Source organism: Scyliorhinus canicula, chromosome 13 (genome assembly GCF_902713615.1).
Source record: "Scyliorhinus canicula chromosome 13, sScyCan1.1, whole genome shotgun sequence".
Taxonomy (NCBI): domain Eukaryota; kingdom Metazoa; phylum Chordata; class Chondrichthyes; order Carcharhiniformes; family Scyliorhinidae; genus Scyliorhinus; species Scyliorhinus canicula.
In genome coordinates this window covers 146,128,217-146,140,537 of record NC_052158.1, presented here as the reverse complement: position 1 = coordinate 146,140,537, position 12,321 = coordinate 146,128,217, and the positions used below count along the sequence as shown (strand labels likewise).

General features: G+C 45.4%; 1 protein-coding gene across 6 annotated transcripts in view; it reads left to right on the top strand.

The window, feature by feature from the left end:
• The window catches only part of LOC119976068 (glutamate-rich protein 6), a 78,613-nt gene extending 67,368 nt beyond the window's left edge, over window positions 1–11,245 (top strand). For all 6 annotated transcript variants that reach the window (XM_038816199.1, XM_038816198.1, XM_038816201.1 and 3 more), the window contains 5 exons: window positions 4,315–4,454; window positions 5,742–5,827; window positions 6,933–7,085; window positions 8,595–8,823; window positions 10,947–11,245. In XM_038816199.1, coding sequence (XP_038672127.1) covers window positions 4,315–4,454; window positions 5,742–5,827; window positions 6,933–7,085; window positions 8,595–8,823; window positions 10,947–11,189 — 851 coding nt within the window. In that variant the 3' untranslated portion in view covers window positions 11,190–11,245. The remainder of the gene's footprint in view (window positions 1–4,314; window positions 4,455–5,741; window positions 5,828–6,932; window positions 7,086–8,594; window positions 8,824–10,946) is intronic.
• The last annotated feature ends 1,076 nt before the right edge of the window (window positions 11,246–12,321 follow it).

Below are 12,321 nucleotides of genomic sequence, written 5' to 3'. Positions count from 1 at the left end.
GACGCTTAATAGGCCTCGCAATATTTAACAAAATCTCGCAGGTCGTCGCAATCTCCATCACGCCCTCACTGGGCGTGATCCAGATCTGCATATTTAATTGAGCCAATGGGCTCATTTAACTATCCATTCCCAGGATTCTACTGGTGCTCAGGACCAAACGGCCTAGCCTGGGATGTATCACCATGGCGCTGTTTAGAGCTGGTTTCCACAAACGTGAACCAGACGTAATGGTACCTAGGGGGTCCCCCAGATCATTAGAGACCCCCGGATGGTCAGGGCAGGGTGACACCCTGGCATTCCCTCCGGCTTCCTGGCAGTGCCATCCTGGCAGGGGCACTGCTAGGCTGGCAGGAGCACTGCCAGACTGGCTCCCTGATGGTGTTTGTCCATATGCTCACTATGAGACCAGTTGGCATTGCCAGGGATCGGGCCCAGGTTGAGGGGGAGGTGAGGGGATGTTCCTGGGGCCTCCCCGAAGTTGTGGGGTCGAAAACGGGGGGAAGGGGAGGGGTGAAGATTTTGAGTACCAAACAATATGGCGGCCCAATCTGCGAGGTGCCTTTCCTGCTGGGCTCGACAGCAGGAAATGACTCAAGTGCGGCCTTGGTGGAGAAAAACTCCCCGAGGCTCAAGAAAACAGAGTAAAAAAATGTTTTGGGGGAAATTGGAAGGAATAATGGAACTCCGAAGGGAATTCAGAACCTTCTCAGGTTACAAACTTAAGTTGAATAAGAGCAAAATCTTCTCTGTGAACCCACTGGGAGAGGGGGTGTGATTTGTTATACCTTGGGGTCCAAATAGCCCACAACTGGACACGGATTCATTTGTGTGACGGGAGAAGAACCCTTGGATCAGAAAGAAAGGGTAGGAACATGGGAGGCCTGGCTCTCCCACACATCCTATTCTACCACAGGGCAACTACCGCAGAAAGAGTACGGGGATGGGTAAAGGAGCCAAGAGTGGAATGGGTCGAAATGAAGACTTCCTGCACAGGAATATTCCTGCGAGCACTGGCCACGGCTCCACTCCCATGCCTCCCAGCCAGACACTCAAGAAGCGCAGTGGTAGTGGCCACACTGAGAATGTGGAACAATCTGAGTCACCACTTTGTCCACCGTGGCCCTCATCTCCAAGAACCATATGTTCTTGCTGGCAACTATGGACGTTGCCTTTAAAAGGTGAAGGCAGCACTGACAGTAGGGAACTTATACATAGATGTTAGAGTAGTGCCCTTGGGGGAACTCGGGGATAAGCACCAGCTCCCGAAAGAGAATGAGCTACGATACAATAAGGAACTTCCTCCGAAAGGAAACTGCAATGTTCCCTCAGCTACCAGGACACTCACTACTGGACAGACTTCTAACCGTGGGCGAGCTAGGGGACGGGAACTGCGCGGACACGTAAGGCCGGCTACTAGTATGGTCACCACTGGACAAGATGCGGAGAAGTGGGAGGAAGAGTTAGGGATGAGATAGAGAAAGGACTCTGGATCGAAGCACTGACCAAGGCAAACTCCACCTCCTCGTGTGCAAGGCTGAGCCGTACGCAGCTAAAGGTGGCGCACAGGGTGCACTTAACCAAAACATGAATAAATGGGTTCTTCCCGGAGGCAGAGGACAAATGTGAACAGTGCCAGAGAAGCCCAGCCATCCACATGTTCTGGTCTTGGCCCACACTCGTCGGGTACTGGACAGCCTTCTTCGAGGCCATGTCGAAGGTGGTGGGGACAAGGGTAGAGCCGTGCCTGCTAGTGGTGGGCCTTCGGAGTTTCGGAATAGCCAGACCTCTTTATGGGGGGAGCAGACACCCTTAGCCTTTACCTCCCTTATCGCCCGCCGAAGACTCCTGCATGGCTGTTGATCAGCAGCGCCATCCAAGGCCACAGACTAGATGTCCAACTTGGCAGTTTCCCAAATTAGAAATAATAAAATATGCTTTGCTGAGCATCTTTGGTCGGTGCGCATTCAGGACCCTGACCTTCCCTTTGCTTGCCATTTTAACAAAAGACCCTGCTCCTATGCCCACATGTCTGCCCTTGGCGTGCTGCAATGTTCCAGTGAAGCTCAACGCAAACTGGAGGAACTACATCTCATCTTCCGGTTAGGCACACTACAGCCTTCCGATCTCAACATCGAATTCAACTACTTCAGATGATTATTCTACCCCACCTCGACCCATTTGTTTTCATCCCATTTCATTTAACTGTCCTTTACCATTTCTTTCTTTCTCGTCTTTCTTTATATTTAACCCCTCCCACCATCTTATCCACCTTTCTCATCTTTGCTTCCCCCTTCCCCTCACCCAAATGTACATGTCACAGTTTACCCTCTGATGTTAGTTTCTCTGCTGATTGGCCTTTCACATCTTTTGTTCTCTCTGGGGACTGCCATTAACACTCTTTCCCCTTGGTTTCTGTGGCCATTAGCACCCAGTTTCCTTGGGTTTCTGTGGCTATGACTCATCTTTCATTCTCACTCCACAGTATAAATATTTCCCATTTTCTCTGTCTGTTAGCTTTGACAAGTCATTGGACACAAAACGTTAGCTCATTTCTCTCCCTGCAGATGCTGCCAGGCATGCTGAGATTTTCCAGCATTTTCTCTTTTGTTTCAGATTCCAGCATCCGCAGTAATTTGCTGTTAATAAAATGTCATTGGGGGATCGAGTGAGACTTCCACAGCACGAGGAGGCTATTCACCAGCCTGTTCCAAGACCTGTTCATGACCAATAACCAGTGAGCAAGGGGGATGGAGGATGGACCGAACAGGACAACAGAGGGAGAGATGGGGGAGGCGGGATGAAGACGTCAAGGCAAGCAAGACAGGAGAGCCAGAAAGGACAAAGGGCGACGGCACACATGGGGGTGACCACAGCAGCAAACCCGAAGCACACAAGGCCAAGGCTAAACACCACTCTCTCCCCAGGACATCCTTGTACCAGGGGCAGCAGGGGCGTAAATAAGAGCAGAGGCCCCAATTCCTGAACATAGATCCATTTGCATGAATATCTAAAGGTCTGTCTGTCCCTCATTATTCCCATTTGTAAACCCATTTTGTAGATTCCAGTTTTTCTTTCTTCGTTGCTTTTACTACTGTGTGTGATCCATAACAAATGTGACTGTAAATAATTGTAAAACCAATAAAAACTTTTGTTTTAATTCTCTAATTCTACTTTTATACTAATACGGATTTTTTTCAGTTTCTCATTCTCACTGGTCCCTTGGTTCTTCAGTATTTTTGGGAGTTTTTGTGTATCCTTCTCTATGAAGACCGACTCAGCCATTTTCTTATTCCCATTATAAGTTCCCTTGTCTCTGCCTATAGTGGGCTCACATTTACTTTGCCAATCATTTCCTTTTAACATTCCTACAGAAGCTTTTTCAGTCTGTCCTCCTCTCTCCTGCTATTTTAGGTGCTTCTGCCTGTCGCTGGGTCCTCTCTCTTGGTCTGATGAGAGGTTAAGTAGGTTAAGTCTTTACTCTCTGGAGAATTTAGGTGAGAGGTGATCTCAGATTCTTCTGAGGTTTGATAGGATAGATGCCAAGAAGTTGTTCCCTTGGTTGGAGAGTCTAGAATACGGTGGCACAGCCTCAGGGTTGAGTTGGTTGAGATGAGGAAGAATTTCTTCACTCAAGGAAGTTTCTATCCCCAATGGCGTTTGGATGCTCCGCTTCCAAGACTGAGATGGCTAGATCTTTGGACTTCATTGTGGGATATGGGGATAAGGCTGGAAAATACAATTGAGATCAAACAGCCATGATGTTATTGAATGACGGAACAGGCTCGAAAAACCTTATGATCTACTCCAGCCACTGGTTATTATGATCTTATGTGTCAAAGAGCTTGGTTATTTATTGCTGGCAGCTGAAACTGCATTGCAGTGTAAATGGGATGGATTCCAGAGCAGTTCCAAGACATTGAGACCCAATTTCAGTAGGACCAGCAACTTAAAAGCACATTCCAAGAGATTATGCTCTTACAACTGAGACTTGCTACTTGGAAATACAGACTGAAGTTAGGAATGTCACGCTCCGGAAGCACAGTGTTGCTGGATTTATCTTTCACTTTCGGAAAGGCGACTTGGCGGGAGAGAATCTCAGGGAATCACAACCTCAAGGTTTTCCACCTAAGGGGATCATGGGTTGTGCATCATGTTACGCTCTCTGATGGACTAATAATCTTTGACCAGAAATGGGAGTAGAGATAAGTTCCATGTTTTATGGAACAAAGGAACAGGAGTACACTTGGAATGTTGGCTGTTTTGAATGATCTTTCATTTCTTTTCTCTGACGCCCATCCACCATCTTAACTCAAGTACCAAAAAGGCTCACTACAATTGCTTTTCACTTATCAACTTCATTGGATTTCGTCACCTTGAGTGATATCAAAGAGGAAGAGGATGAATTTGAAAATATTTTTACAGTAGAAGGGGATGATACATTCAAATGGTACAAGGTATGTGTAGATATTTTGTAGGTTTTAACATATTACTGTGTTTATTGAGACTATGGAGAGGATTTTACATAATATCACACAATGTACCTTGCAGAAGTAGGCCATGGCAGTGTTCCAAATCCATGTGAGCTTCCTCTCTCCCAGTCATCCTATATCCTCATCAGCATAACCTTCGAAACTAGTCTACGGTAAGAGCACTCCTTAGGAGGAACCCAGTAGTCCCCTCCATGTAATGCAACATGTTTCACTTAGAAGACTCGACCCACAGCAATGTGGTTGACTCTTTGTTGTCCTAGCCAATGTCGCCCATATCCCATGAAAGAATCAGGGTGATGAATCAATCTATATTTCTATCACCCACCCACATATTTCCAAAATCAGAAAGTGTAGATGGAGGATGTGGAAAACTCAAGTAAATACACAGATCGTACAGAATTTGTTTAGCAAAAAGATGAGTAGTACTATGTGCAGAAAACTCTCAGGGAATTTGAAATAGAATCATATGATATGGCAGGAGGAGGCCATTTGGTCCATTGAGTCTGCACCAATCTTCTTAAAGGGCACTCTGCCTAGGCCCAATCCGCTACCCTATCCCCGTAACCCTACCTAGAGACAATTTAGCACAGCCAATCCACCTAACCTGCACGTTTTTGGACTGTGGGAGGAAACCGGAGCACCCGGAGGAAATCCACGCAGACACGTGAAGAATGTGCAAACTCCGCACAGTCAGCCAACATTGGAATTGAACCCGGGTCTCTGGCGCTGTGAGGCAGCAGAGCTAGCCACTGTGCCACCCCCACAACCTCCTACAGCTCAAGAGATTGTCAGTTATTAAATGTTGAAAATTCTTTAGAATGTCTCACAGGAATTGGCAGGATGGCCTTTTGCCTGACCTTCCTTACTCTGTTACCACTCACTCCTGATGCTGAGCTGCTTTACTTGTCAGAAGCAGGTTTTACAGTAGGAACCGTTTGCAAACGATAGGTAAAGTGGATACAAGAACTTTCAATTGGTTAAGAACTGCTTAGTGTTGTTAGTCTGTGTCTAGCCAACTTGTTTGAATGCAGCAGCTGACACTCTGACACCGAGTCTAACACTATGCACATGCAGCAAGTGCTCCCTCGAGTGTTACAGCGCAAAAGAAACACAGCGATGTTAGTGCTCGCCAGAAAGTATGCAAACGAACCAATTGAGCCCTTCCACATTGATATGCCCTGGTGAAGCTTTGGGGAAAACATGTTGTAGACTGCAACATTCACCTTTGTTTAATCTTTACCCTTTGTCAAGGATTCTGCGCCCCCCTTCACGGTGAAGCACTACAAGAATGGGAATAAGTTTCTTACAGCTTTTCCAGATGGAGCGGCTCAGATATTGTATCCTTTGTGAAAAGTGCTGAAATTGAAGAGTAGTGGATGCAGATTGTAATTCATTGGGTACAACAGGATGTGCAATAGTCTCCTCAATGTGATGCAAGGCTCTGATAAACACAGAAGATAAAATTCTTTGTGCGCTACATTAACAAAATTGTGAATAAAAAAACAAAAACGCTGGAAATACTCAGCAGGTCTGGGAGTATCTGTGGGGAGAAAAGCAAATTTTACAACAGCTGAGTGATCTTTCATCCGAGCTGAAAAAAGTTGGAAATATAATAGACTTTGAACAAGTGACAGGTTGGGAAGAACAAAAGGGAAGATCTGTGATGGGGAGATTAAATGACAGAAGGCTTTGTGGTGCAAGAGCAAAGAGAATGGTGTAAGAAATAAAAGATGTATCTGGAGGATCCAGTTGTGGTTAAGCTGGTTATTTTATACAGATGTTTCTCCATACCTCAGGGGCAGAGAAGGTGAAACTGATGTAAAGCAGTAGCACAAAACAGGCTCGAAACAAATCTGTACTCTGATTTTATATTACGTCCCATTTGTCTTAGCCACTGATATCAGTGGCAAGGAAATTTGGGCACAAGGTTCGATAGGCTAACAATCCTTTGCCAACCTGCCTCCCACCTCAATGACTCATGCGGGGGCCTGGGTTGGATGGGGATAGAGTACTTTTCACAAGCATCTGCCCAAGTGCTATTTCCCACTGGGAGTGTGTAGTTGCACACAGCAGGCTGCTCGGGCAGTCAAGGAGCACAGCATGAGTCTGCACTCAAACCATCATCCACTGATGACCGCTTTCCAGCAAGACTCACTAGACAGCAGACTGCGGATACTGGAAATGTGAAATGAAAGCAGAAATACTGAAAGTAATCAGCATCGCTGGAGAATGAAACAGGTTGTCAGAGCAGAGAAAGGGTCGAGGCTCAGGATTATTGTTCTTCCCTGATGCTGGGTGTAGTACTGGCTGAGAGTGACTCACATGCCCCAGACTGAAGGCACGGAGAATGTATTAACCTTGTTAACCCTGTCCAGGGGTTTCAATTCTTTGTTTCAGTCGAAAACCTTTACGGTTGAATTGCTTTATTTCCTTAACAATAAGCTACCCCTCTGGAAATTTGGCCATTCTAATTTTTACTGATCGGCCGAGGATTACCTGTATCGTGCAGGAAGACAGAGCAGATGAACCAGCAATTCAAGCAATCTTCAGTTCCTACGGGAGGTGCACCTGCTATCATCCAAATGGGGTGATCTGGTGAGTCATTTAAAAATTTTTTTAGAGTACCCAATTATAATTTCTTTCCCAAATAAGGTGCAATTTAGCATAGCCAATTCACCTCCCCTGCACATCTTTGGGTTGTCGTGGTGAGACCCATGCAGACACGGAGAGAATGTGCCAACCCCACACGGTCAGTTACCCAGATCCGGGATCGAATCCGGTTCCTTGACGCTGTGAGGCAGCAGTGCTAACCACTGCGCCGCCGTGCCACCCCTATGGCAAGTCATTTTAACCTCATAATTAAACCTCATTCAAACACTTATCCATTTGAAAGCTAAACACAATTTGATTACTTGTTCATTCCAGGTGAGCTGACTTGCTGCTGAACCTATTCTTCTAAAAGTCAACTTAATCGATTGTTGCAAATTAGATACCAAACCATTTGATTCCTAATTCGTTTTGTCTCTTTTCCGAAGTACTGTTTTCAAAGTAATTGATGAACATGTGGATCCGAGTGCTTCCCCCCCCCCAATATACTTTCTGTCCAAAGGGACTATTTTTCCCTCCTCTCAAAAACCTGTTATTCTCTTTTTTAAAATAAAGTACCCAATTCATTTTTTCCAATTAAAGGGCAATTTAGCATGGCCAATCCACCTACCCTGCACATCTTTGGGTTGTGGGGGCGAAACCCACGCAGACACAGGGAGAATGTGGAAACTCCACACGGACAGTGACCCAGTGCCGGGATCGAACCTGGAACCTCAGCGCCGTGAGGCTGCAGGGCTAACCCACTGCGCCACTGTGCTGCCCGAAAACCTGTTTTTAACCTTTTCTGAGATGATTGGTTTACATTTGGGGTGATGAAATCCTACCTCATCGGGAACGTTTGTGCCAGAGAAATGCCCTTGGCTGGTTGTCGGGCTTTTAGCCAGCACTCTGCTGTGGGAGATTTCTTTAATACTCAATGAACCTCTCAAGACTTTATAAGGTTATTGTACAGGTAGACTGCTGTCCTTTCAGTCGGATGCAAAAGACTCCAGGGTACAACTTCAACAAACAGCGGACTTCTCCCCGTGCCCAGGCTAATGTTAATCTCCCAATCAACGTCAGAAAGCAGATAATAATAATCTTTATTGTTACAAGTAAAAGTAGGTTTACATTAACACTGCAATGCAGTTAGTGTGAAAACCCCCTAGTCACCACATTCCGGCACCTGTTCGGGTACATGGGAGGGAGAATTCAGAACATCCAAATTACTTAACAGCACGTCTTTCGGGACCTGTGGGAGGAAACCGGAGCAAACCCACACAGACAGAGACCCAAACCGGGAATCAAACCTGGGATCCTGGAGCTGTGAACCCACTGTGCTCCCGTGCCGCCCAGATTGTCAAATCATTATCGCATTTCCATTAGTATCGCATAGGTTGGACTGTGCGGTGTTCAAACTGGCTTCCAATAAATATATGCCATTCTTGCTGAAGTTCTAACATTTGACTGATGAACGTATCTCCAGGTAATGTCTCCTATCTCTCATTTTATACACAGGATAAATATCAATGCCGTGGACGGCCTGTATTTGGATGAGCAAGGCACCCGAGTAAAGCGCTGGTGCTGGAGGGACCATCTAAGCCCTCTCCTCTTCGCACCTTTTAAACCAATCTTCCTATCATTAAATGAGAATATTGGTGTCAGAATTCTAGAGCAGGAACAGATTTCTATTACTTTTCTGGCTATGGGGAAGCAAGCAAAATTTAAAGTGGGAGCGAAACTGAAGGTAAAGTAGTCAGCATGTTTAATCCTTTTGTATGATTTTCTCCCATGTTCATTTCTCCCAATAACAAACCCTCATTTCCCTCAATGGTTTGAATCATCACAGCGCCGGTCCACTGACTTGAAAGTTATGTCGGAAAGACAGAAACTTACAATTTATTTAAACTCCGAGGTGAATCTGCAATCCATTGTGTCCAGCTGGGAGTATTACCCACTGGGAGCATATATTGTATCAGGAAATCACCACACAATTTTCCATGAGTTATAACTTTGACAGAAGGAAAATTACAGGTTTCCACTGTACCCAATTATTTTTCCAATTAAGGGGCAATTTAGCATGGCCAATCCACCTATCCTGCACATCTTTGGGTTGTGGGGGTGAAACCCACGCAGACACGGGGAGAATGTACAAACTCTTCACGGACAGTGACCCAGAGCCGGGATTCGAACCCGGGTCCTCAGCGCCGTAGGCAGCAATGCTAACCACTGTGCCACCGTGCTGCCCTTCCACTGTAATTTCCAGTGATAAGTTCCTCCCGTCTTATTGGGCCTGGTGGTCATGGAAACACCCTATATAACTCCATCCTATACTGCAGCCAAGATTGTCTTTGGAGGTCCCAGTAGGCCAGTCTCAGGCTTGGTTGTGAATAATGCTTCCTGCCCCTCCCCTCTATCACCTCCTGAGTTAAGGTGGCAATAGGAGCAGGACTATGCCATTTGGCCCTTCAAGCCTGACCTGTCATTCAATATCATCATGGCTAATAATCTACCATAACTCCACCTTCCCATGCTACCTCCAAATCCCTTAATTCCCTTGGTTTGATGATGCATCTGGATATTGTACGGTGTCACACGTACAAATTGGCCTTTTGGGAAAGGACGTTGGTAGTGTTGAATCTCTGCAGGTCCTTCAGGAGAAGAGGGAAAAAATATTAAATATTCTTTACCAATAAAAAAGTTGAAGGCACATCTCAGCAAGAAAGAGGTCCCATCTTGCATCTTCCTGAAGACATGGAAAAAAAAATCACAACCAGAAGCGAATGCATAAGCAAACGAAAACACAGGACTGAATTTTATGGTCAGTAGGTTTGCAGGTGGGGGGCCTGCACAATTCCATAGGTGACCTTCCTGCCACATCCCACTCACTTCTGACGTCTGACATTTTACAGGGGGAAGGGCTGAAGGTGAGGCTTAGGGTAGCCTGCCTTCAGTGGCTAATTAATGGCCACTTAAGTGTCACCTGCACAGCGCGATTTGGGGCGGCCCAGCAGGAGACCGAGGTTGGAAGGGAAGCTCAAGTTCCCCATCTCAGGCCTTGGGTGAGAAAGGCTGGGTGTTGTCCTTCATCACTGGCCCCTTCCCCAATCGGGGCCAGCCCCCAAGGTCTGTCGGTTTCCTGAGTGCTCGCTCTCAGCCACCCCATCAAGATCCCCAACCCTTTCTACTCCCCCACCCTGGAGACTCCTCTCTGGTCCCTGCCGCAAGACCCCTGAATGTAACAACTCCTGGGCTCCCAGCCCTTAATAATAATAATCTTTATTGTCACAAGTAGACATACATTAACATTGCAATGTTATTGTGAAAATCCCCTAGTCGCCACACTCTGGCACCTGTTTAGGGGAGGGGGAATGTTCAATTCACCTGACAAGCATGTCTTTCAGGACCTGTGGTAGGAAACCCACGCAGAGTCGGAGAGAACATGCAGACTCCGCACAGATAGTGAGTGACCCAAGCTGGTGCTAACCACTGTGCTACAGTACCATTCCCAGAATCTGGGAACTGAAGAGCGATAAATGGCTGCCTAGCAACCAACATCGGTGGGGATGCATGCTCTCTGACATTTTTAGTGGTGGTCCACCATCTGAAAAATCCTACCCATGGTAGATTTTCTTTGTGCAACTCAGGTGTAAAACTAGTGTTATGGACCAGCTGCCCATCATTTCAATGGATAGAAACATTGGGCAGTTTTACGAACAGGTGGCCAATCCACTTCATCAGTTATAGATCCTGGAAAGAAGTTGACAATCTACTCCCTCATTTACAATGCAATATTCCTCAACTTTTACAATCATCTGAATCTACTTGTTCCGTTGAATTGAATCTCGCTGCTTTCTTTTCTTCGCCCAGTTAAAAAAAGTATCAAATGAATTCCTTACAAACCCATGGATAACTGAAGACGAGCTGCTTCTTCAGGACAGTCAGCTAAAGGTTCGAACAGCAATCAACAAATTGTGCATTGCCCTGAACTTTCCAAACAGCCCAAAGACAATCCCACTTCCACTTTACCTTGTGTCTCAACAACAAAAGCTCTCCCAACTCTATGCAAGTATTAAAATGGAAGAAAGCACCGAGGAGGAAAATGGAACCTGAGGTGTACAAATGAAAAGACGCTGCAATTAGCCAAGGTTAATTTGTGCGTGGGGGGGGGGGGGGGGGGGGGGGGATTTTGTATTTTATTATGTGCATGAAATAAGCTCTTAAAATTGACTTGAACTAAAGGATTATTAAAATGAAAATATGTCTGAATAGCTCTCCCAGTATTACACATATTGAAGTGACATTGGCTGAAGCAAGAAGGCTGGCTTTAGGTTGAAGGTCCTAGCATTCCTTTTCCAGTTACATCCACAACAATTTTTGATTTTACTGGATCTATAACAGTGTGAATGAAAAGTATAGTGGAAGGATGTTAAATCCAATTGTCCTCTCTTCGAACTTTTATGGATCATCTTAAATCAGTGTCCCAATTTGTGCCCTGTCAATCTATAATCTACCAAGTGAAAATCTTTCTTATTACAATAATGACAATTTATTATTCAAAACGATTTTTAGATTTGTGTTAATCCAATGCTACTTTTTGTTCATCAGTTTAAAATGAAACTTAATAAAACTCAGCATCTTTCTAAAGTTGACTATAGAACATTAATTCCATTTGTAGCATTCCACTTTTGAGTTTTAGACTAACAGGGAATGGCAGTGGGAGAAGGGAAGAAGTTCCTAAAGTGCAGGAGAGAAATTGCAGTGGCATCACACACTGGCCATTTACTAACGACTAGATTAATGCTAACACCAGCAGAAGCAAGAGGGTGGCTCATTTACAATAGATAAATAATTATTTCTAATAAAATGATGAAAAGACATCGGGGGGGGGGGGGGGGGGGGGGGGGCCATAAAGTGCCAATCTCATAATAACCATTATTTCCATTTCGATTAATCACTTATACATTTTCCATTGTAAATGCTGTCTGTCCTTCATCAGTGTATCTTGAATTTACCATTAAATATTGGTAGCTCCTGGCTCCCACCTCAAATGTTTTTCGTTCCTGATAAGGCATTGACACAAGCTAGGGTTTAGACATGTGGTCGAATTTCAGAGGTTTTGTCAAGTCAACGGATGTCACTGGTCATCATGGCTAAGAAACCCACGTGGTGTCCAGACTTCATCCTAACTTGGCATGCTGGACAACACAATTACCAATTAAGACATTACTGCCTCCTAAAGTAC